Source organism: Watersipora subatra, chromosome 9 (genome assembly GCF_963576615.1).
Source record: "Watersipora subatra chromosome 9, tzWatSuba1.1, whole genome shotgun sequence".
In the NCBI taxonomy this organism is placed as follows: Eukaryota; Metazoa; Bryozoa; class Gymnolaemata; order Cheilostomatida; family Watersiporidae; genus Watersipora; species Watersipora subatra.
In genome coordinates, this window is record NC_088716.1 from 17,777,006 (window position 1) to 17,804,325 (window position 27,320).

Genomic DNA, 27,320 nt, shown 5'->3' on the forward strand with positions numbered 1-27,320 from the left:
CAGAATGAAACCTACAGACTATATGAATATCATAATGAGATTGGTAGGGAGTAAGGAAACCTATTGACTTTGAAAAAGCTGATAGAAGAATTGCAACGTTAAATCACTATGATCACGAAGTGATTTGCTCTTTTGTGGTTTCATGTAAAACCTATTGAGTAAAGTTAAAATGATATGCAGGCTTGTGATTAGTATAATTGCTTCCATATTTCATGCATTTCAGGTAAACAGCATTCAGTTTTATGCATTCAATTTACTTTGTAGCTGAGCTTCTGTCTTGTTATTTCATTGGATTTGAAGAGAAGCGTATTGATTGTATCAGCTAGGAAGTACTGAAATACGCGCTGACGACGTCGCGAGCAACAAGACATGTTAGCGCGTTGCCGTGAAGTGTCAGCTGACAAAGGGATTGGCTGATATTCTAAACTCGTAGATACAGTGAATAGATAGGCATGAAGTATTTGGAGTTCATTATGTAACAGATGGCCATTTGCCCAACACGGTAAAGCAGTGTTCTCATGAAGGTAAGAAAGGAATGATTCTCTGAAAGTGAGCTGTTGACAGAAAGAAAGCACTAGGTACTAGCTAGTACTCTTTCAACTTTACGTTGGACATAGCAACAGGTAAGGTGTCGGCATATGAATCCTAGCATTATCCTTGCAAGGAACTTTTGCTTCTGTATATTAGTACTAGTATGCTGGCAATTTAAAGTCTGGTCCCCATATACGTCGCAAAGCACCGGTGACAGCACCGCAGGCTATTAGCAATGAAATGGATCCTATGCGCCGGGGACTGCCGGTAGTTGCCGGCGGCAGCGCAATAGTTTAGTGCTGTTCAAACTTCACAAAAGGCTGCAGGCAAAACCTTCCCGAAATGCACTGTTCGGGTGAAAGTCGCCATTATAGAAACGGCATGGCGAGCGAACATTTTATTTGATTAAGCGATTATGTTTACCGATGTAGTTTTATATGTGAACATATGCCGGCAGCGTCGCAGGCGTTTTGCTGCACAAATTACCACTGGAGTCTCACAACCGATATGGAAACCAGGCTTAATGTGCCTTAAGAAATCATTAGGTGTGATTAGTGCCTGCACAAAGAGTGATGGCACAAGTGGTGGAGTGTTCACTCAGCCAAAAGTTGTGAGTTTGAATCCTGTTGAATACAGTTTTTTCTAACCTCTAAGCGTGGCTTCGGACAGACTGCCCTAATAACTACACAATGTGGCAACATGGTTGATTAGTGCAGATGGTAGAGGGTTGGTCTTTTAAGCCATTAGTTGTGAGCTCAAATCCCAATAACAACAATTCTTTTTTTCAACGTCTAACCATGGCTTCTGACAACTAGATGGGCAGGCACGGCTATTATTGTAGTAAAGATTGTCTAAGCGTAACATGGAGATGTCTCTGAATTTTCTAACCTCTTTGCAATTCGTCGGATAGACTTCACAAATAACTACATGATTATTAATGATGGTCGAATGGTGCTGGTGGTAGCGGGTGGCTTGATTAAGCAAATAGTTGTGATTTAAATCCTATTGACAACAATTTCTTTTTATAATCTCTAATTATAGCTTTGAACAAACGAATGGACAGACACGGCTCTTATCATAGTAAATATTGTCTACTCATAACAAGTTGTCTTTGTATTTACAACAAAAACACTATGCACTTGAAGTTCCCGTGACATGACAACTTAGTGCAGTCAGAGAGAAAGTTAAGATTTGTTTTGTCATAGTATCTCAATCTGCTTGGACTGTGTGTAGCAGGTAAAAATAGATACAACTAGCTGTTCAAATGGATGTTAAAAAGTTAAACATGACAGAACAGCTGTTAGCCAAATCATAACAAAATGGTAGGTCTGCCATTTTATACCAAGCTGTTACCCAAAGAGGAAATGATGGAGGTATTGCGCTAAACTTGTCAAATGTTTGTCAGAAGTACTTACTCTAACAGACTATCTTGCACACTCAATTATCCACTTCATAGATACCTTTACAAATAATAACCACTAAGCACACCAGATAAACATCTTGCCCGTCCTATATTTAGAACTTCCTTACACCATAACATTTTCTTGTTTATTGGTTTTCCATGTTATTAGGTATTTTTTAACACTGACTGCTTTTATCGGTTGGTAAAATAAAATTAAGTTAAGATCAAATCAAGCCATTGTTTTAACCTAAGTTTTACTGATTGCATAAATAACCACAAAACCACCCCAAATATTATATATCCATCGTTGAAGAACTTTGTCTATTAGAGTACTTGGACTATTGCATAATTTAATCTTTTGCATTCGGTAAATGCAGATATTTCCAAAATTTTGAAGTGAAGTTTTAATAAAAAAAGGTTTTCACCTCATTTCGACTTACATGATATGAACAAATTGCACACAATCTCTAACAACTATTTTTAAATAGTTATTGCTAGCTCTTTTAATAATGTTCCAACTAGTATTAATTCCTTTTATCAGAAAAAGGCATTTTAAACCCTATGTCAAACTGTTGTATGTCAAACTATTTATTTCATTTGATTGACTAATTGTTGCCCTTTTTTATGATTTTTATATGAAATAATTTAAAAAAACATTTTTTGTTTGAAATAAAATTATTGCTATTAAAGTAATGAAACACTTAAAATGCTAATTTCAATAACAATAAAAGTAGAATTTTTGTTTGCTTTATAATAAACATTATTGTATAGTTACCCTTTTACAAAGAATCGCGCTGTGAAAATATTGATAGTGAATATGGTACAATTTGCCAAACATTTGCGTTTGAAACAAAATTATTGCTAATATAGTAATAAAAAAGGAATTAATAACGTCTTCAAAAAAGAGACTGGATTAAAACTGCTCTTCTGATTAATTTATTTGACTGTATATGCAGGCTTTAGTAAAGATTGCGTGAATAAATCTCCCATAAGCTAGGATACGTCTCCTTTCAAGTAGTAGAACTAGGTTTATCTCAGGCCATAAGAGACATGCTTAAAAGAGTCTTATAACAGTCTGCCTAGAAAAGTCAACAAATGTTGCTGAGGATTTTTAGCTAAAGATCCTACTGACAGGCATTGTAAGATATACTTTACACTGACAGCTAACAGTTGCACATAAGAGTTACAGACCCAATTTCACAGACCCACTACATTTTATATAAATAAACAGATATTTCATGGTGACAGGTAGAGGTTATGAAATATGATGATCATTGACAGGTCATATTTGTTTAAAGTATTACTTGACCTTCCTAGGTGGTGCCTTGAGAGTAGTAGGATTACTATAGTGATTTAGTCAGCACCATCAGACTGTGAAGTTTTCAACTACAGATAACCTGATTTTTGTGAGAAAAAAATGGTTTCTAGAATAACATTAGGCTCAATATCATGCTTGTACCCTGGCAGTCTAAAGTGCCATGAGAGATCGTCAGGGGTGCTGATAAAGCATAGATAATAAAGCTGTTTAATCAGCTAAAGGTCATGAGGTTCAGGCCCTGCTAAAAACAATCTTTTTCCATATCCTCCAAATTTGGCTTTGATGGATGTATGGACCGAAACAGCTTTTTTGTGGTAAAGATTACATCTTTTCATTATTTTACTATACTAGAACCCTAGCAGTCTAGGATGCCTTAAGAGATTGTCAGGGAGGCTGATAGACATTAGAGAATATGATTCTAAACAGCTGCTCTAAAAGTACGAAAGATGATTAGCCAGGGTGGTAGAGAGTAATGCTACTACGCTGAACATCAAGAGTTCGAATCCTGTCTGAAACAATGTTTTATTTCAACCACTAACCGTGGCTTCAACAGAAGCATGGATATGGCTTTTATTATAGCAAATATTACCTGCTTGGAATCGATTTCTACATAAAATTATGTCAACACTTTAGCCACCTGAGACACATTGACTCCGCTTGTCAAGGATCCTACCTGTCTAAAGATGCCTGTTCACACCTGTCACATATTTCATAATCAGCCTCACTATACGTTGAAGTGTGAATGTTTCAACGAGAAGTTTGTTCAGTCAGTATATTTCATGTAGTATATTAGTTTACAATGTTTTTATTATCTATACCTTCTGTTGGGCTAAACTGTTATCAGTATACAAAAAATATACAAGCTAATGCCATCACAAGCTACAGTGCTTTCTTTATTTTACACTAGATGAATGTCCGGTGTTGCAGAGGTATAAAAAACAGCTTATAAACAGAAGCAGGCAATGTATGTATTGCCTGTCACTTGCCATTAGCCTCTAGCATATTGCCAATGACTGATTTGAGCAAGCTAGTATTCGTTTTGCTAAACTTACTAATAAGAGCCGTGAGAGCATATTTTAACCTACATGAACATCAATTTTGCCCAATGAGTCTAACACATCTCACCTAGCTGGTTAGGTAATGGCCTGGTGATCGAGAAGTTTTGAGATCAAATCCTCTATGATATGAATTTGTCACTTCTAGATATTGATCCCTATTGCTGAACAGAGCAAATCACAGAAAGCTCTTAAACACTGAGATTTATATATATACTAGCTGTACTATCAGGCGTTGCTCGAGAAATGAAAAATTTTTAATATTTTTGGACATAAGTCACTTCCACACCACCCAGGAGGTAGACGAATAGCGCATTACCCATTTTTTAAGATGGCAGGTTCCCCAGTAGGCATATAAGCCCCCAAAAATATATACATTTTTATGGTGGTTTTATGAATCTTCATATGCAGTACATACATTATATGCTACCTAGCTGTTGTCTCAGTGATCAGAAATCACTCAAACGTATTTGACTTCTTATCTAACACGCTTCGGAGTCAACCTTGCTTGTAGATTGTTCCATTGTTGTATTAATCTTTTCCCTTCACAGTTAGAACTTTGTTTTATCTGTTTTTTCTATCCGTTATAATAAATAAGTGTTTGCAAACAGATAAGTGATAAAATTAGAATTAAAAGATATTAAAACAAAGAGTTAAAATAAAAATTAACTTGAAAAATTGAAAAATATCCATACAAACAAAGATAATTTTTTTAAATAGAACTGATTGTAGAAGTTATTTCAATTCAAAGAAATAATTTAAAAACTATGAATGAAATGTAAATTTTGTAATATTAGTGGACATGTCCACATTTCCACACCACCCAAGAGGTAGACAAATGGCGCATTACCAATTTTTTAAGGTGGCGGATTCCCCAGTAGGCATAAACCACCGAAAACGTATACAATATTTAATATCTCAAAAATTTTATTGTTGTACACAAAGCTTATTACATGACAATGAAATATAAATTCTCTAAAACATTTCATGAACAAGGCCGTTTGTGCCAATCCAAAAAGTTTACAAAATAAAGAAGACACCAGTAAAGGTGGTTAAACGTGACATAATTAGCAAACAATGGTTAAATGTAGTCTGTTCTACTACAATGATTGCAAAAAATATAAATTGATAGAAATATGATATACAAAAGGAAAAACCCAAAGAATCGTGAATGATAACAATGAAAGGTTATTGTCGCTGCGGAAGATATTCTTGAAAATTTGCCGAGCATACCGCTAGTGTATCACTGAAGCACTTGTGGTAAACAATGTTCTTTGTCTGACCAAATGGCAAGAGAATGTATAGGCCATTTTTACTGCTTACTCGGGATAGCCCAACATACAACTGTCCATGTGAAAAGCAATGTGTTAGGAGGTGAATGCCGACAGTTTTGAGTGTTTGACCTTGAGATTGACCCAGTCGAACAGGAAATTGAATACGTTTAAACTTTAAATTGAAACGGCACATTTGTCAGAATTAGTGGTATTCTAAGGATAAAAACTTTTTCATCCATTGCAGCTCCGCTAAGCACTGTAGCACAAATATGATTTGGTGATAGATTTTCGATGATCACTCTTGTTCCATTACAAAGTCTAGGTAAATCCAAATTTCGAAGCATAACTGGGGCACTAACGCATAGTTGAAGATTATGAGAAGGCATACTGGCAGGCTGTAAACAGTTCAAGAATTCTGTAGAATAATTGACAGAGTCATTCTTTTCAACAACACAGTCTACGCTAAGGAATGAAGTCGTAGTCCCAGGAATTTTTTCAAGAAGTAGTTAATTGGTGTGGTCAACAGTGACATTTTAAGTGCCAGAATTACCCTTTCTTTCAGCCATTGGTGCTGAAGATAGTTGTTGTGAATATTAGGGTACACTTTTTGTAGTAAATTGTTTTCTGTGTTTACAATAAATCTGCAATTTTCAGGAAGAGATTAGCCCATTGTTAACTGGTAGCTTTCCATCACCAATATTTAAGAGTTATGCAAAAAACTCCCCTAAAGCATCATCCCCTCGCAGATGCACTCTCATATTTGTCGTTAGTTTACAAACTTCTACATAGTGCCATATATGAGAATCTTTTAAGCAAGCTTTGAGTTCATCAGCTGGAGTTCCTCTAGGTATGACCGGTAGGGTTTGATGAAAATCGCCAGCAAGAAGTACACATGCACTACCCATAAGCTTGTCACTGTTATAAAGGTCTTTAAGTGTGTGGTCCAGAGCTTCCAATGGTTTATGCGCCATTGTGCATTCATCCCAAACAATTAATTTCGTGGTCTGTAGTAATTGAGCCAATCCAGTGCACGTTGTTCTGCTGTCTATGATGCTTGAAGTTGTGCTCTCCTTTCTCTAGCCTTTGCTAAGTGTTCGTTTCTTTGCTGTTCAGTTTCCAAAGCTTTTGCAGCGGCTTTCCTCAGCCTGTCTTTTCTAAGTCTTTCTTCTCTTTCCTCTGATGAATCATTGCAGGTTCTTCTTTGTGGAGGCATTAGACAATGTGTAACTTTAGAGAACACATGTATTTAACGGATTAAAAAAAGAATATGAAAGAATATTTTGTAGTATTTTGAAATATTATTAGAACAATGTCTGCCAAAAATGGTTGAATGAACAATTAATATTAATAATAAAGATTGGAAACTAATCAAGTAATAATAACAGTGTCGGAAAATGAATAATGTTTAAAATTCAAACACGATACTAAAATTACGTTTTAAAAATGCAAGTTGAGATAATAACGATAATGAAACAAAGTTTAAAAACTTATATTATAAACTTCAAAAGTTATATGAAGTTTATAGATGTTTAAGAGAATGTAATTGGTTAGGTTTAGAAGGATAGGTGTGTAAGCTAATACACAAAGCAAGCACTGATTGCAAATTTTGTGGAACGGGTGATGAATGAAGTTCGCCTTATTTGTCTGTTGAGAAAAGGAAACTGCGCTTGTTAATATACTATATATCGCTATTAAAATAAACGTTAAATAACCAATTGAAGAATATTCATATAAACAAAAGATGGTTTAGTTTTTATTAAAAGAAATAACGTAAAATATTTATGTTTACGAAATAAAATCATTAAATATGAACAAAATCTTCGTTCGTATTTGATGATTGTGAACCGCACACTTAACCAGTAAAATCATCTCTCTTAAAATCCTGAGTGAATGCAATATTTAGAGTTTCTATTAAACTCTACAGCAAGGCTTAAATGATTAGCACGCGCAAAATGTACTCATTATATGAAAACATTTCTATCGCTATGGCGTTCTAGCTCAGTGGTAGAATGTCCGGATAAGAAATGTATCTTGAGTTCAAATTCCCTGCGGCGCGTGAATTTTACATCAAGATTTTAATATCTATAGTCGGAATGCGTAGCAACATACCAACATATATGCAAACACAGACATACTTTGAGAAATATATAGATGATAAATATTATGTGAGAGCTGTTTGATATTTTGGGCTTTTAAGAACACTTGCTCAATTGAGAAAATATTAATAACATCTGTTCTTTATACATTTTCTTTAAAAATCTGTGGTTGACGAATTGGGTGTCAAAAGCCTTCGGCTATTGCAAAAAGATTGCTTTTTAATGATCACACTAATCACATTTATTACACTTTTTGTTTGACGGCATTATTCATGAACATTTTGACTTGGTAATAATTAATTTTAAAAGAAAGCATGTATTTCTTTAAGTTTTGTTTCCGCATAATAAACTTTAAACAAATTAGTAGTCAAAATATGTAAATCGCATGCCAACTTAATGATGTTTTTGAAGCTTTGACTGTAAAAGTTAAAAGCCTTGACTGTAAAAGTTACAGCTTCTAATCCCTTAGTTTATTTTGTTTCTAGGCAACAGTACCAAGTAACTTATTCCTGTGATCATTGCAATAATAAAAGCTACACAAGTTGCTCTTCTATTGAGCAATTTGTGTTTGTTAATAATTGCTTTTAGCTATTATATTTTTCTCATTTATCAGTCATAATATATGACCATTTTTATTTAAAAATATTTCATCTAATTTGTCATTAAATTTTTCTGACAAAAGTATGTAAAAAGCATTCATTTTTTATTACTATTGGCTGTTTTTTTAGGAAATTCTGTCAGCTAATCGCAAAAATATACAAATTGTTCTAGCTTCAGTTATGATTCGCACAAGACAATTGACTGCAACAGTTGAGTTGCTCAATTTTTTAGAGTTGAGCTTCCATTTAAAGATGTATGTCTGGTGACGTCTACACCCTCTATGAGGTGAACTTTAATCTCATCTAAAAAGTCAGAAGGCTAATTAAAAGATTAAATGACATTCATAACTTGGTTCACTTTAATTACTTATGACAATAAAACCTTCTATAATACGAGCCATGTCTGTCCGTTTGTCCATGTGTCTGTAACCACGGTTGGAAATTTGGGTAAAGTATTACTATAAACACAATTCGAACTCACAACATTTCGCTTAGTACACCAACACTTAGCCTGTTTTGACAAGCTGTTGTTTTTGCGTAGTTGTCCCCCCGTCGAGCGGCGAGCAACAACAGCTTGTCACAAGACGTATTGCACCTGATGCATTAGCTGCACTTATAAGGAGTTGTTCTCCTCCGTCTACGCGGCTCGGCTGCGATGTTATTCCGGTCGCTCCATTGGTAATCGTAACGGATTTCACGCAAAAATTTATGTAGAAATATTAACATAAGAACATTTAACTGGCGACCCCTCTCTGCAGTAAACTTTATTAGAATTTGAGAACTTAGGCAACCACAGCGACTAAACATGTCGTTATTTGTGCGCTCAGTAAGTTTTATTTCTATTTTTCTATCAGTCAGTTTTATTTGTTCTTATGGATTTTATTTTGAGTTTATTTTATTCTTAAAGATGTAGTTGCGTCAAAAAAGTCAATTTAATGAAATTAGGACCCATAAAAGGCTAAAACATCAGCTACAATTTGATGCCATTTTTGTCTTTGTAGACCAACCCTGTCCAGAGATATATGCGTTTGAATGAGGCCCTCTTTTAAAAAGCTCACGTTCCAGCGGGTGCCTATTTGTGACGTCACAAGCAAGGTATCTGAAACGAAACCACGAGCGATAAATATGAGGTCGCTTCGTTAGCCAATCATGAGCGCGAAATCTTTATATAGGCCGTAATAAATGTTATCACTCGTAAAACGCGTTGTCTGTGATCTCGAAGAATTCCATCGTTAGAGAATTCTCAACGTTACTGGTTCAACGCGTTTCAACTAGAGATGCCCCGATTCTAAATTCACCAGCCGATTCAGATACCGATCCGATATACCGATCCTAATTGAAAAATAATCCGATTCAGATACCGATTCAGATCTTTTGTGTTGCATAGATAGTAGCTCATTTTATTATGCAAATACAAACATAATGCAAAGAAAACATGAATATTATTGTATTTATTTGTTTGCATTTATGGAAAAAAATATATACATATTCACATACTGACATACCGTGCATGTAGTAACAAAACAGTCCATGTTTCTTGTAATTTGTAAATAAAGGTAATTACTGTTAGTGGTACAATTCTATCTGTGATAACGAAGTCCCTCTTCTATTGTTGAATGAACTGCTGTGTCTGTACAAGTTTAGAGCAAATCAATGTTTCTTTTAAAAACCGTTAGTGATTCAATTGTCTAAGTAAGACGTCTCTTTTCTTCCATCATTATCAATGTAGCCGAGCGTACTGAAGGGGGATTCCCTTGCAACAGATGTTGGAGGACAGGCTACATACCGATACGCCACTGGGGTTACCGTTTTTGTACAATACAAACGATCCATTGTATCGTCAGGATAAAGAGAGTGATGGATAACTTTATGCGTCGACTGTTTAAATTACTTTCGTAATGCTAGTAAATAGAAATATTACACTGCGTTCTTGTTTCCCACTTTTGTTATCTTGTTCGTGATTGCTTGCAATAAAACCTATCGCTGTAATTGGGAAATACCACACTTTTTGTTTACGTTCTGGCTAAAAAGTTTCCTTTGCTGTGTTGATCAGGCTATAGACATGAAATATATTGTGTGGCAGGCCTGAAATTCATTAAGTAAAAGTAAGAAGCTTACAGCTGATGATTTTTTTATTAGTATAGCAGGCTAAAATACAGTTTTCTGCTAAATGATTGATCTGTAAAAAGTATCGGAAGGTTCAGATTTTTAAAGAAAAGATCGGCCGATACCGATTCAGATACTTGACACTCATATCGGCACCGATACCGATTCCGATACCAAAATTGGGGCAACTCTAGTTTCAACAATTACTCAGTTATACATAGTTTTGTATAGCGACTGCGACTCAGAGTTATTTGAGCAACTTTTAGTAAAAGATTGGAGTAGACAGCCTATGGCTGTTGACAGGCGTCAGCAGCGTTTTGCTGCAGAGGAAGACGGAATAGAGGTAAATTAACTTAGAGTCTTCTATACTTGAGTAAATATAATATTTTTATAGTCATAAATACATTTACTAATTAATAAAATGATAATTCTTTGCTATCTCCAATCATCGTTTCATAGCTTATCCGCCGTTTTACTTAGCTTTAATATTTTTTCGAATTTTCTTTGGTAAGTCATGATTACCAATTATTTTCACTCGTAGGAAGTGGGTAAAATCGATTGATCATTGCAAATCTTTAATTTCCAGAACCAAAGCTTCGAATCGTTGGCTTGGCTTGCTTGTGCCTTTATTAAATGTTTATTCGTTTTTAAAATTACACTCGCAATCTATTTAACTCCCAATTTGGAAGCTGTCAATAGATACGCTTTAGAATGACATATCTATGAATGTCATATATTTATTGCATTTTTTTACTGATTACAGAATGTTTATGTCGTCCAACCAGCCGAAGAAGCTTTGTCAGTGTGGAAACTGCCATAAAGTAGAAAGAGAGACTTGAATGCGTGCTGCATAAGCCATGATGTTTTGTTTGAGTTTGTTGCAGTAGATGAATTTGTCTTATTGTATCAGCTAATACTATCTGAGTGGCCACGACTTGATGAATATTTTTAGTAAAAGTTTTATGCCGAGATGAAAATATTTTTGCTTGTAAAAATTATATAATAAAATAATATTGTTGAAGATAATGCAAAAAATGATTTGCAGAATATTGTAGTGAATTGGATATGGTATATGGATGTCCGCAGAACTGGAGAAGGTGAGTTCAAATCCAGCTTGCAGCAGACATCTCATCCTTAAAACTCTCCCCCTGTCTATATTCTTTTCAAAGACGTGGCTTGCTTATTTCGCTTCGGTAGTATTCGGTAAGGATACTGTTGTGATGATTATTGATAGTATTGGATTATCCTACCAAGCAATCTTACAACGGTTAGGGAGTAAGCTCAGGTTTATTGTCATGAGCAGATGCACTGCTAAACTATTATAATAAACTCAGATAGGCCTAATCCTGATTAATGACTGTTAACCAATGTTTCGTTGATTAAGTATTCAGGATCTTATAAAAGACCCTCCTAGATGTGAGAATCTAGGACTATGCTCTGAGATAAGGAAATTCCTAAGGTATGCAAAGAGGGGATTCACAATACCTTATGTTTATTTAAGAACAAGAAAAATATATAATAAGTTGCACTCCAGACTAAACTTATAAAAGTATACAAGTAAATTTCTAGAGACTTAGAATATAGTCACCCCCTTTTGTTCTCCTAAAGTTGACTCTTCCATTTCTTCTGCTGACACGTCTGACCGCTGTGAAGAAGCTTGTATTGAAGAGTGAAGTATGAAGGTGAATATACGTCCTTATATATCGATTAGGAGTTAGCCTGGGTGTCAAAGAGTGAAACAATATGTTTCAGATCTCCAATTTTGGGTTTTGCAGTTTCTGGGGTTCCTGGCTATGTCCTGTTGAATTTACATCAGTGGGGTTTCATAACATTTAATCTTCCAGCTTTAATCCCTGTCTGGTGTAGATTGGTACCAGATGCGGATCTTCGTACCGCATGACGAAAGTTGTTATTGTCTGGGTGTTGTCGTTGACTTGGGGTGTGATGCCGTTTTTAGGATTTTAATTACTGGCTTTTTTGCCATAGTCTTGAATTTTCAAATGTAATGTTCTCAATGTTCAGACAGTGGAATGGGTGGGTCGTCATGTGATGGTACTAATCTCAAGGATGAGATTTATGGGTGTCGTAACTCTAGGAGTTTGTCTAGTGAGCCATATGATGATATAACTTGTAATTTTCTTTACGTCTATTTGTACATGGCTGATATCAGATATAACAATACTACTAGTAAGAAACTAGTACGTAGACGGTGTAGGCAATGATATACCGCCCTGTCCCAAAGATAGGCGACAGGCATAATGTGGGCGGGGCTTATAAGTGGCTGTATATCGTTAGTATAATGGGTAGCTGCTGATTCAAAGACCGCGTTCTACATAGTGACTTGACAGAATTACCGTAGACCGGTAAAATTGGTAGTCGGTACCCAAATGTTTACACAACATTTGGAGAAAGTGAGTAGAACAAATTTTCAATTTTCGTTATTTGAGGCCTTTTAAACATTCATAATAATGCATCTGTAGCAGGATTTAAAATTTTATTCTAGCCAACATGAGCAAATACAAAATAAGATATATGCCAATAGAGCCGCGTAAGACTAGACTTTTATCGCAAATAGCCGATGTGAATACGAGAGATAGAAACAGGTTGCCAAACGCGTGACATTTTGGGCAAGTCTGGGCACATTTTTGTGGCCTGAGCGTTTTTACGGCGATCAGATTTTTTCGGTTTTAATCTTCAAATATCTTGGCAATGCGATCGCGTAACACAACAAACAACATATCAACTGATAGAGAAAAAAATGCTTTCTTTTAAGATCAACTTAAATTTGACGCAACTACATCTACTAAAGTTTATTACAGAAACTGGTCTTTGGTTAAACGTTGTAATCTTGTTTTTTTCTACATAAATTTTTGCGTGAAATCCGTTATGATTACCAATGGAGCGACCGACATAACATCGCGGCCAAGCCGCGTAGACGGAAGAAAACAACTCCCTATAAGTGCAGCTGATGCATCAGGTGCAGTACGTCTTGTGACAAGCTGTTGTTGCTCGCCGCTCGACGGGGGGGACAACTACGCAAAAACAACAGCTTGTCAAGACAGGCTAACCAACACTGTATTTCTCACCTACCAGTGGTACAGAATAGTTGTAATAACCTCTAATTGAACGCCACCTCTATTTGACCACCACCTTTATTTGGCCGCCACTTCTATTTAAACGTCACCTCTATTTCAACGCCACCATAGAAATAACTAATACATTTATCTGTAGGAGGCGAATTATTATAGTAGTTCATTGTTTAATGCGGTCTTGATACTTCAAAGTATATGAATACTGGCATACGTTTACGATGGTACATGAACACCTAATTTTAGGCTAAAAGTTGTGCTTAGCGAGCAGAACTTTTATTCATTGTATTTGTGCAAAATGCAACGCGCAAAAGTTTTGCTTCGCTAAAAAAGTTGGTTTGACGCTAACATCAACTAGTTCAGCAGTGCAGAAGAAGAGTTGAGGTCAAAAGACATTGTGAAAAATATTGAACAACCAAAATATGTTCGCTCCATTGAAAGCAATAATCAGAACGCCACTGGCCGAGCAAACGATGAAAATATTTTTGTTTCAAAAACATTATTTTTTGTTTCTGCATGTATTATAAGTATTGTTCACTTGTGTCATTTGTTCTTGAATATATATTTGTAGCATTTGAACAGTTATAATTATATAACTTATAAATTTGCAGATTTATAGCATATGATTTGATAGTATAATTGCAGTAATCTGATCTTACAATGGATTGACGATCGTAATTTCTCTCCTATTGCACACAAAAAGCTAGTTTTGGCTGCAAACTGTAGCAAACATATCAATGCCTACAATGAGTTTTTATGCAACATTGTTAAATGTACATATTGAATAATAATATTTTTTCAAATTCAGAATGAGATAAAAATTAAAACTCCAACAAATTGCAAAATTGCAAAACAGAACACATACTATAATATCAATGCGGATTAATTGCAAGCAATAGATATCAACTGGGAGATATATTTCCCAGCTATTTAATGCATATTTATTATGAGATCTTTGACAAGTTTAAAGTAAGTTAGCAGATTTATTCCATTCAAAAGAGTTAATGTCGCTCCACCGGGAGGAGCGTGCAAAATATAGGCAACATTAGCTTCACCCGTAAAAGGGCTAAATTTATTTTCCCAAAATGCTGACGAGCCATTTGAGAAATACAACGCCCACTTTTATTTGAATGTCACCTCTATTTGACTGCCACTATAGAGGAAGAATTGAAAAATAGAGTTGTCATGGCATTCAATTAGAGATTTTACAGTAGTTATTTTGAACTTTATTGGCAACCCTGACAATCTCCAATGGCAGAGTGAAGTAAAAAGCTAGACTAAAACCCTACCCTTATAGAGAAGTGCCTCGGTATCCACCCGTAAACAGTAGAATGAGATTAGCTAGTAAAGCATCTCTGATAAGCTACCTATTCACTGTCTCAGGTGTGTCACAGTTGAGAGAGAAGTGAGCTATCAATTGAAGCAGCAATGGATCACATGCATGCAAGGTTTGAGTCAGCTGTAAACAGAGTTAGGTTGGGCATAAGAGCTCGACCAATGCCAAAGACTGTTAAAAAAGTGATGACATTGTTTTACACAGATGAATCATCTGGTAGGTTTTATGTGTACCTTGTTGTAAAATATATACATGTACCTTGTTATAATATACGTGCCTTGTTATAATATACGTACCTTGTTATAATATACATACCTTGTTGTAATATACGTACCTTGTTATAATATACGTGCCTTGTGATAATATACGTACCTTGTGATAATATATGTATTTTGCTATAATATACGTACCGTGTTATAATATACATACCTTGTTATAATATACGTACCTTGTTATAAAATACGTACCTTGTTATAATATACGTACCTTGTTATAATATATAAACATAGTATTTGTAAATCAATCAAGCTAAAGTAAAAAATCCTGTGAACAAAATAAAACGTTTTCGTTTTCATTTTTACACAGGTAACTTTTTTTTTATAGAAGTACCAGGGAAATGCGCAGTTGTTCACTAGACACTTTTCAGCAAATCTAGAGAAATAATTTATGAAAAAGGTACAGATATAGAAAAACACTTTTCTGTGACATGTGTTGAAACACGAAATTCAACCGTCTTAACTTTGCTCTTATTAACATAAAGAAAAGAGTACACAACTCTTTATATTATTGAGTTGTATTTTAGTCATTTTTACTCTTTTACATCTGCCGAAGTTATGAGAATGCTTGTCTTAATTGGTCTGAATATCTAATGAGCAATTTTTTAGTTTTTATCCCAATACGATAACATATGTTGTATCACAACATTACCCAACATATGTTATATACAATCAAATAAAGGGTTTGACTTATAGTGTTTAAAAGGTATTTCAAGCTCTATAGGTCAAACTATTTATTTGATTTTAGTGAGTAACTGTTGTTCTTTTGTGTTTTATGATTGTTTTATAGAACAACTAGCTTACTACTCAGTTTTTCCTGGGTAATAGAAGTCTTTGGACAGATAATTTATTTGTTTTTAACATATAACAACATTTACCATTCTAACTTTTAATTTTGTAGTTGAAAAAGATTAAAAGAGAAAATAAAAACAACTGTAAAGGTTTTTAAACTTTTTCAAACAACTGTAACTTTCAAACTTCATATCATGAAGAAAATGTTTTGAGCAGGTCAAATAAATAAAAAATAAAACAACTATAAAAGGGTTTGAATGGGAATGTGAAATAATTAGCAAGTAATAGCTAAATTAAGTCGGTATTGCTACGATTACAATAAAAGATGATTCGGTATTGATACAATACAAACTGAGAAAACAAAATAAAAATCTCGAATGGTTTGATAATAACAACAATTACTTAGTCGGTTACTAAGGTTGCTGTTCCACCAGAAGCTATCTATCAAAACTTTCAATACAACAATACCTGCCGATACTGGTACAAATGTAAAAATGAGATATCGTACTGTCTTTGTTGGACCGAACAGGGAGAGAATGTTGAGGCTCTTCCTATGGAGATAATACAATTGTCTGCATAAAAAGAATTGGTCTTGACCGCAATATAGCAATGGTACCTTACGAAAAACCAAAATTAGAAGTTCAAGAAAACATGAAAAAGCAGGGTGTTTTATAGAGTTAATAGAATACATAGTTTCAAATAATACGTCATTCAGCGTGTGCATACGCTATATGGTATATGATAATGTCTCTGATCAACACTCCTTGTATAGCTCAATGGTAAAGCGCGTGGATTTAAAACTTGCGGTTGCAATCTCCGTGAGTTCAAATCCATCATAATGTGGGATTTTAAATTCCAAGATTTTAATAGCTATAGCCGGACACACACACGACCAATTTTGAGAAATATACATGTATAAATAGATTTAAAAAGTCATTTTTGTTTGAATGGAAATTAACGTTAATAAGGTAATATAAATATATAGTATGGCATTTTCTAAAAGGGAGCACAACTCCAAATCATATTAAGAAAATCTGTTGTAATTATGGTTCTTACAGGAACTAAGCAAAACTGGGAAATAGGAGTCGAAGCAGACGTACAGACAGACACTGTCTATTACTCTCAGTACATAGGCAGTTGTTTAGTTGATGAGCTAGTTGACTCAGAGCCTGGATTCAACTGCCCCCACACCGGAATGGACAGTAAGGCTATCAGCAGCATAGTTTGTCTGGTGAGTACACTAAGCTACTTTGTTAATTTTAGTTGCAGAATACTGTTGGCTTTATTTTAAGCACTCATTTTAATTACAGTATATTAAACATGTTTTGTATTGTAGATCCAATCTTCTCTGAAGGATAAAATACATGTTAGATTAAAATTGAAGAGGAAATGACCATTTTACAATACTTATCATTTTTTAGCGAGAAGACCCTAGCAGTGGGTTTGCTTGTTTTCAATGAAGTTTCATCAGAAAACCAAAATGGTTTTTATCAGCAGCCTTAGTTTGCTGCCAGATCACTAAATAAAGGTTCTTTAGCTTGAAATTATTACTTTGTAATTTTTACTGTGTCCTGACAACTACATCTGCGATGATTGTGATCTGAACTCGTTTTGAGTTGTTTCAGGAAATATAGTTAATAGTTAATCATCATAGTTATTTATTATTATTATCATAGGCACCATTTTACCAGTTGTTTTGGGTCTGACAGATATGTCATTGAGTACAAGAACTGATTAAATGTTCTGTGTATGAAAACCATAAGTTTTTATACATTTAAAAATCATTAGTTTTTTATACATTCATACATTTCCATATGCTGTGCTAAAATAACAAACAGCATATGGCACAAAGCTTACAACATTATCCCACGTGTTTGTCTTTATAGGCTCACAGAAAACAGATGCGAAGCATAAGTCTGACCATCAGCAAAAGAGGAGTAACAGTTGTATCGCTGCCAACTAAATCAGTCATTTTGGATGTTCCATTTAAAAAGTAAAACTTTCATAATAGTTTAGCAACTAAAATGATAGAATAATAACTATGATTGCTAACTGGGCTGGTAGATTAGTAACGGGGTGGTAGATTACTAGCTTGGGTGGTAGATTAGTAACTGGGATGGTAGACTACTACCTTGGGTGGTAGATTAGTAACTGGGGTGGTAGATTATTAATTGGGTGGTAGATCATTAATTGGGGTGGTAGATTATTAATTGGGTGGTAGATTATTAATTGGGGTGGTAGATTATTAATTGGGTGGTAGATTATTAATTGGGGTGGTAGATTATTAACCATTATGGTAGGTTAGTAACTGGGATGGTAGATTATTAATTGGGGTGGTAGATCATTAATTGAGGTGGTAGATTATTAATTGGGGTGGTAGATTATTAATTGGGTGGTAGATTATTAATTGGGGTGGTAGATTATTAATTGGGTGGTAGATTATTAATTGGGGTGGTAGATTATTAATTGGGTGGTAGATTATTAATTGGGGTGGTAGATTGTTAACCGGTATGGTAGGTTAGTAACTGGGATGGTAGATTATTAATTGGGGTGGTAGATCATTAATTGGGGTGGTAGATTATTAATTGGGTGGTAGATTATTAATTGGGGTGGTAGATTATTAATTGGGTGGTAGATTATTAATTGGGGTGGTAGATTATTAACCGGTATGGTAGGTTAGTAACTGGGATGGTAGATTATTAATTGGGGTGGTAGATCATTAATTGGGGTGGTAGATTATTAATTGGGTGGTAGATTATTAATTGGGGTGGTAGATTATTAATTGGGTGGTAGATTATTAATTGGGGTGGTAGATTATTAACCGGTATGGTAGGTTAGTAACTGGGATGGTAGATTATTAATTGGAGTGGTAGATTAGTAACTGGGGTGGTAAAATTAAAAACAGAAAACCATTTAACTAGCTGTTTCCACAAGTTTCATTTTTGCCTCCCACCACCTCACAATCATTGATCTACTTTTGCTCACCTCACCTTAGCAACTAATGGGTGTTTATTTGTCATACAAATAAACAAATGAGTTATTTGTTTATTGACTATTGATTACGTAAATACAAAAATATTTATAATAGTCCTCTGATTAGGCTAAATTAAAAAAAGAATTCCGAGATAAGAAAATGGACCTTTAATAATGCCTGAAATAAACAGTGCCTTTAGAGAAGCTCGGATGCAATCCCAGTGTACTCGCTGTAGATTTTTAATGGTCAATGCATTCAATCCACTCATCCTTTTGCATTGCTGTTCTGAGCATTGCATGAGCAGAAGGCTAGCAGAGTCATGGAAGTATTCATATTATAAAATAATACAGTTTAGTCAAAATTGACAATGCAGGAAATTTTACAGACACTGGCTGTCACTATTTGCCCTCCAACTTTTCTTCAAACTTTCATAAACTTATCAAGATAAAGCTCAGGCTAGTTAAGTGCCAAAAAGCTTGCTAAAACAAATGCTAAGTTTGGCAGCTTGAATATTTTTAATGTCAAAAATCAAAGAGCTGGTAAATGACTCAACATGAATGACTCACTTAGAAAGAAAGCATAACTCGTCGTGTAATGTTCGACGTAACACGTAGCATAACGCCTAGCATAACATACCAACCAATCACTAGACAGGGAAAATGAGTAGAAGTTTTCAAGCCTGATACTTTTGCTTTATTCATACATAAATTATATATCTATATGTTGAAATTGGTTTTTGTTCGTAAAATTTTGATTTGTAAAATAAGATGGTTTTATTGTTAACAATTTATAATTGTTTAAAACAATGTTTCAAAATTGAATTGATTTGATTATTACAGTGTGCTTGCTGATTTGAGCAGACTAAGGAGTCATTCAATGACTCGGTTCTTGTTTTAGTTCCCGGCATAGATATAGTAAAGCCTAGATTTTTATTATAAAAACTAGGAGTTGTCTTCTCAGCAATAATAAAGGGCATACAACTGCCCTCATAGCTAAGGAATATTTGGGGGTTATTAGTTTTAATCATAGATATAGTAAACCCTAGATTGGCGAATAGCTATCATTACAATGGAGCAAAAGTGAGGCATATAATTGGCTGTTGTTTTCACGACGTTACGTCGCAACATCACAGCATCAGAGCCTTCAGCTAAGCAATGAGTTTAGTAGTGAAAGCATGCTTGTCCTACTAGTTTGTAAGTCATAAACGTTACAATAAGACCAAATTCTAGGTGAAATGTCATCAGAGGAGACTACAACACCCCAGGTATGTGAACCCACAATAAAAATTTTAAATACTTGGTAAACCTAACCTTTGCACATGTACTATACCATTGGTTATACTGGAAACAAACTAACTACCAACTCAACTGAACTTACTTGTCTTATCATGGTCTCATAACAACGAACATACCTTATTATAATTATTCTGAATTGAAAGTGAAGTAAATGAATGCTTAGGACTATCAAAAGAAAAAGTGTCTAGACTGATTACAACAACACATTACAAACTTGTCTCTCAGCTGAAAGGGTTGTAATCTAGCTTGGCATGATTGATCAAATACCTTTTTTGTCTCATTCAAAGTAATGTAATGATATTCATTCTACTACAGGTATGTATTGTTACTGTTTAGGCTAAGAAAAAGTCAAGCTCCAGCTGGTGCTGTGCCTAAGGATGTTCAAGCAATCATGAGAAATGCCCAGATCTGGCGTTTCACCGTTTTCCGAACGATTAATGAGCTGTAACCGATAATGTTTGGGTAACGGTGGTGCCAAGACAGGATTGGACTCCCAGCATCAAGCTCTGTATTATGCAGTGGACAATTTAAGAAAGACTGCTACAAGGTTCCACCAGGTATTGGAAGAAAACCGATTCTACAATCTGGCGCAATACCTACATTATTTACAGCTTATCCAACCTACCGTCAGCCAAATGCTGTGAAAAGACAGACACCAACCATAAGAACAGAAAGCCTGCCGAAATATGGAAGAACATCTCAGACAGCAGCCAGCACCATAATACCTCACCCTGAAAATACTACACCTGGTGATACTACTATCCATGATGATGAGCAACCTGCAGCTTCTGACAATCAGGACACACCTACAGCCTCGACAACGAGCTGCCAACGTGGTGGTAGACCTAACCAGCCTGCTGTCACACTTATCTCAATATTAAAAATAAGAATCAAAACTCTACAGCAGCGAGTTATTAGTTTAATTTCTATTTGGTCACTCTTTGTATTATCAATGATATAGAAGCTTCTAAATCATCCGTATTATCCATTACCATGTGTCTAAGATTCTTGCCTTTTTCATCCAAAGTCGGTTTTATATATTGTCAATAAAATATGCAGTCTCACATGCACAAACTCTGGAAAAATTGAGCAGTTTTTAGTGTTAAGTCAATAGGACTTGACTAGTCAATTGATCTAGTCAATTGATCAGCTGATTCACTTTACACATCACCATGACTTTGCATCATGCTAATTATAGGCCTCACTTGTTTTGGTTATTGCATATCCAGGGTTTACTATATCTATGGTTCCCGGTTTCTCGTCACCCTGAGGTTTTCCTTTTACAAATTTTCCCTCAAGTGTTTCATTTGTGAAGTGCTATTATAAAGCATTTCACGAGTAGCTATGCTCCCTTGAAGCAGTTAATAAGGCTAACACTTTACCAATGAAGCCATATTACCTTAGCTCATGTAGTTTAATACATATTTTATGTGAATATTTGTAGTATAAAGTTGTGCGTAAATGATCCAAGATATAGCAAGATTACAGCATTTATTGCAAAAAACACTGTCAATCAAACAATGGAGTGTCATGCTTTCCTCTGCCATCGACAAAAGCTGGTGAGTCATTCAATATTCTCTTTACTCAGAAGTTTTTTCTAGAATATTTTAAAGTGATGGAGACTGATGCTTCTGTTTATTTTGATATATGAGAGAATTCTGTTGAAGATTAAATTTTTTTGCCAGATAACTAATCATAAAAAAGGGTCAAACACCACGAATGAACTTTCTGACCCAGGGATTTAAATTTAAAAATCTACTACCAGAGGTACTGATATTTTAAAAGTAACAGAATATAACTGAAATTTTATAGAAATCTAAAGATGGGGGCATCTTGACAAATTTTTAAAAAATTTTTCAATTAAAAAATTTTCTATAAACCTTTGAACACTATATTATATAATATATATAAATTATATATAATTATATATATAAATATTTTTATAAAAATGAATCTTGCATACATGCAGCCAAAAATCTCATTCAATGATGACTAAACAGTTCTTATACTAAAATTGAGGACCCTTATTATTTTCATTATTATTATTTTCAAAAACTGCAATTCAAGTCTAGTTCAACTTCTCTGCAGACATAAATTTAACCCTCATCTGAGCATTAAAATTTGCAAAAACCATTTACAGGATTTGAGTATCGTCGTTTTAAAGCTGTAAAGCAGGGCCTGTAGCAAGATAGAAATCCATGAAAGTACTCAACTAACACATAAAAATATCTGCTAATGGTTCACAAGCTAAACTCTCAAATGTTGTAATACACATTACACTATTCCAGGCTAAGGCTATAGCAGATACATTATCAATAGCTCTGAGGGCCAATAAGGAGAGAGGGTGTGAAAGTCAGCCGCTGCGGTTACATGGCAGGGAAGACAATGCCACCCCTACTACCTCCATGTGGCAGGACACGGGTCATCCAAACGGTAGCGAAACTTCAAAGTTGATGGGAAAAAAGCCTGAGTGGAGGAAGGTATGCCAGTATGTGCGACACAAGAAGTTTTCAATAAGATAGCATATTTAATACAGACAAATATCTAGCCTACATGTAAACAATTCATGAGATTTACTTTAGATGTTAGAAAAGTTGTGCAGGGGCAAATATTCCCAGTATTTTGTGTAGCTCAGTCTGCAGCTGAATTATAAATATATTATAAATACATTTATATATTATTTATATAGTTAATTATAAGTATTTATATACAATTATAAATAGTTTAAAATATTTATACATACTATATTAAAATCAATTATAAATATATTTTATATATTATTTATATAAATAATTATAAATATTTGTATATAAATTATCTATTAATATTTTAATATATTTATTAATCTATTAAAATATATTATCAATATTATAAATCTATCTATAATATATTTTTTATGTAATTATAAATATATTCGGTTAGCGTTAAAACTGGCTTTAGGTGAAATTAAATGTTCATTACTTTAAAAAAATAAACTATAAGAACCTATGATAACTATGAACCAATAATTATGCACCTAAACTGATAAAGAAGTAGCAATAGTTCAGCATTACTTCAACTGAGTAAAGCTTAAAATAATTTAGTTTAGCCTGTGTAGTTTTTATTGTTTACATAATTCTTACAAATTATTATCAATTTTGAAATTTGGTTAATCGTTATTAAACAAACTTCAAATTTGATTTTCACTTAACAATTTTCACTTGAAATTGTCAAGTGAAAGCTTAACAATTTTAAGTAAATTTTTTTAAGTTTTCACTTAATAACTACTTTGTTTAAAATAGCTTTGAAAATAATTTGTTAAAAAATTGGTGCTTTGCGATGATTGTAAAGAAAGTTTTGACTAACTAAATGCAATTTCGCCTAAAACATTTATTATTTGACATAATAAATAATTCAACCAATCACATTTCCTTTAATCAATTCTTATAATAAACTTGAGATTAGTAGCTGTTATCTTGAGCAAATTCTTTAGTGAATTAAGAAGGGTGATCATGTAGATGGAAATGAAGCAACGAGACGCGTCTGATCATAATCATAACCTGGAACAAGCCTCTAATGAACTGGTGAAAGAAACAAGTTCTAGAGTGGAAATGCTAATCGATGACAGCATAGAGCCCACAACCAGAGGTATTTGCTTAAAAACTCTTTTAGTAGAACAGCAGACCAGAAATTAGTAGTCAGGCCATACTTCAGTGGTCCAACTTACTTTCTCCATTCTTCCAACTCCTCCTCCATCTGACACTCCTTCCCTTCCCCATCATCCAATTCCTATACGTTGAGGGAAGTACATCCTCTACATTAGCACTTTTACTTCAGCTACATGTTCATATATTTAATTTACTCATTTTTGTAGGCTGCTAAACACAGTAATTCAACCAGCAGAGCAATTATACACCTTACCTAGAAGAGGGCTTTTGACAGAAATTAAGAGTTGTATTCCCTCGCTGCTTTAAAACAAATTTAGAGGAGTTAGGATACCTGCTAACAAGTTCACAGTTTGAGTATCTTTTTAATTAAACTAAGCTAATATATGTATATACATATATAGCTAATATATATACGTATATAGTATATGTATACTGTATAAGTATTTTTTGTTATTGCTAAAAACGCTAATTTCGTAAGAAAATAAACTAAAGTGTTCAACAAACGGCTTCATTAAGTTCTCTTTATATTATACACTATACTATATATATAGTATAGTGCATAATTTGAAAAGTACATAGCTCTTAGGTAATCCCGATAGCCTATATTCATAGGTATAAATATATATATGCACGATAATTTAATTTCAAACGGAAATGTTTTTCACATTATGCGATACAACAAAAAAAAGAAAAAACGGATATATGTACATCGATAAGATAACCTGAAAAGATAATGTGTTTCAGAGAAAGATGCTACTAGATGTATTCATGTCTAGAAGGTGACTATTTCAAACCTTAGATCTAGAAAAAACTTTACGTGTCTATGAAACAATTTGCCAGATTTTGTCATAGTTATTATTTTTGGTTTTTTCAAAGTTTACTAGGCATCAGTAATGCATTTAGCTGACCATTGATGACCACTGATCATTGCTGACCACTGACCATTGATGACCACTGACCATTGATGACCACTGACCATTGATGACCACTGACCATTGATGACCACTGACCACTGATCATTGATCATTGATGCATGAATTAGACTTGTTCTGATATTTGACACGCCGGCTTTCTGTTCCATGATTCTAGCCCGAGCAGACACAGACGCCTGGGCAGTTTTTGCAACAGAAACAGACAACTCCACCGGTGATTTGGAATGGGAATTTTCAAAGTAAGTTTTCTTGTTCATTGTGTTTGGTTCTCTTTATTTCTGGTTGTATTTGTATCCCTGGCTGCACTAGTCTCGACTTCTGGTTTACTTTGGTTACTTTTATTTCTGGTTCTATTTGTCTCTCTGGCTGCACTAGTATTGAAAGATTGAAAGAAGATTCAATACCTACAGAGTATTGAAAGAAGTATACATACTTTGCTTACCATTTTGCGAAGTTGAGAAGACCATTAAACGTGAATGCACATCCATGACACAACTCTGGTTGATGCCATGCGCTATAAATTAGATATTTAGAGCCACTTTATTGCATGTAATCCCAAAAATTTTGAAAAAGCACAAAAATATTGCCTAAAATTTTGCATTTTTATTGAATAGAAGGGAACTCTAGCCATAGAAAAATCTATTAAAGCAATAACTTCAAGATCGGTAGAAGAAATTGGAAGCATCGTTATTTTTATATATATTTCTCAAAGTTGGTCGTTGTATGTGTATTTGTAGGTTTAATTGTCCGGCTATAGATCTTAGAATCTTGGAATAAATATTCCGTACTGAAGATTCAATCTCGAACCCTGCGGTTTGCAAGTCTAACGCCAAAACAAAACGCTTTTCTCATGATATGTAGTTGGAAAGTTAGAATGACAAATGTTGTTATATGTTAAATACGAATCAATTTCCTGTCCAAAGACTTTTTATTACCCGGGAAACGCCGGGTGGTACAGCTAGTATAAAGTATAAAGACTAGTACATGTATTACAGAGACCATCTCTTCTTCAACTATCGTTTTATGAATGTTTTAGGTTTGCTCGTTCACGGAGTTTGGCCAATCTCACGGATCTACAAATATCTCCCCAACATGCGATTGGCTATGTGACATGATTCATCTATTATTTCTGCATTAAACGTACTAAAGAGTTTTTGGTACATTACCTTTAAGATATGTGATCAGCCGCATCACATAATATTACCTTAAAGTTTCTTGTCGTATGTGTATGGTCTATCTACGCACTGTCGATGATCAGTTAATCTCTCTGTTCAACCGAATACAATCAAACTACGACATAATACAAAATAATACATATGACCTAATACAAACAAATACTGCAACGTACAAAATTACTCCGTTTGCTTATGATTTGTATGCCTAACTCCTCGTAAGTTGTAAAATATATTATTGCGATACATTGAATTTTGTTTCATTTGTTCTGACATTCTGAGACTTGACAAGCAGTTCAGGCAATTGCATCTTGTATGACAGAAACTATGGGAAAAGCTAAATTTTGTGCAAAAACTCTTACAAAAATGATAAATAATAAGAGCAAGTTTTTTTATTGCCACGAAAATAGCTGAAGTAGAATACAAATGAAGAAGTTTTGCCATAGGTCTCTGAGAAAAGGCAGAGGGAGTACAGTAGAGAGAACTTTGGGATTAAAAAATATCATTCGCTTACAAAAAAGGATGACTGTGCTATTTCAGCTATCTAATTTTGAGACTAATGTATATCTGAAAGATATAGCAGGTCAAGGAATAGAACTTGAAAGCTTGCACAGTTCAAATTTCTTCTCTGCGATGGCTACTTGACTGAATCTGAACTATGTTATATTTTGGTTGTCAGCCCAAAGAGGGCTCTCCCTTGGCTCTCACCGTGTCTTTTAAAGGCATTTAGATGTTGACGTTAGCTGTTTGTAATAGCCCTGCATAAAGACTCTCAATGAGCATGAGCAGAAAATCCCAAAGAAATTTCTACACCGTTTGAGACATTTCGCAATTATATAAAATACTTCTTAATAGAGAACATCAACTTATCATATTGAGATTGGACAAATCCTTAATATTACTAAAGACCTTGGAATTACTAGTGTCCTGACAGTCTAGTGTGCTGTGAGAGATCATCAGGTGTGCCAATAAAAGACGTACAATAGCTGTATCATTCTTGTTTCATGTTTTTGTTTTGCTTTGACTTACAAAACTAGTTTTGACTTACAAAACTACAACATGTTAAACAGTTTAGGGTGTAGTATGCTGGAGACAACTTCAAATGGTAACACAAATACATGTATTTGCTTAAATTAAATGCCACAAGCGGCTATGTCTGAACTTGAATTGAAGTTTGATTTTGAAAATGAAACTTCTCTGCGCTCTCAAAAGCTTGTTAGTTTGTTTAAGTAAGATCCATTATTGAAAACTGACTTCTCCGAATTAATATTATAGATATAATATTATAAATAGAATACATTATCTCAGAGTAATTTTCATTCCATAAGTCAGCGGCTCCCTTTTCGTTCTCTCTGCTAAAGACCCTTTGGCTGAGGAGGGCAAACTTGCATCCACTTGTTTTGAATGAAACAAAAAGGGTATAAAAC

General features: G+C 34.3%; 1 protein-coding gene across 2 annotated transcripts; it reads left to right on the plus strand.

Moving 5' to 3' along the window:
• Positions 1 to 479: 479 nt before the first annotated feature.
• On the plus strand, positions 480 to 26,131 carry LOC137404486 (uncharacterized). Of its 2 annotated transcripts, none has more exons than XM_068090708.1 (9): positions 480 to 524; positions 14,854 to 15,022; positions 16,932 to 17,104; positions 17,760 to 17,866; positions 21,587 to 21,701; positions 22,431 to 22,622; positions 23,640 to 23,769; positions 24,879 to 24,960; positions 25,758 to 26,131. In XM_068090708.1, exons 2-9 carry the CDS (start codon positions 14,899 to 14,901, stop codon positions 25,834 to 25,836), a joined length of 1,002 nt encoding a protein of 333 aa, XP_067946809.1. In that variant the 5' UTR covers positions 480 to 524; positions 14,854 to 14,898; the 3' UTR covers positions 25,837 to 26,131. The 2 variants fall into 2 exon arrangements, with proteins under 2 accessions (XP_067946809.1, XP_067946810.1); XM_068090709.1 differs by lacking the exon at positions 480 to 524 and adding an exon at positions 539 to 623.
• The last annotated feature ends 1,189 nt before the right edge of the window (positions 26,132 to 27,320 follow it).

What these genes read in the sequence shown, in the direction of transcription:
- LOC137404486 (XM_068090708.1), top strand. Translation starts at nt 14,899, where the DNA reads ATGGATCACATGCATGCAAGGTTTGAGTCAGCTGTAAACAGAGTTAGG. An exon ending in TCAGCAGCATAGTTTGTCTG is followed by an intron (nt 17,105 to 17,759) that starts GTGAGTACACTA and finishes TTGTCTTTATAG; the next exon opens with GCTCACAGAAAACAGATGCG. An exon ending in TCTGCCATCGACAAAAGCTG is followed by an intron (nt 21,702 to 22,430) that starts GTGAGTCATTCA and finishes ACACTATTCCAG; the next exon opens with GCTAAGGCTATAGCAGATAC.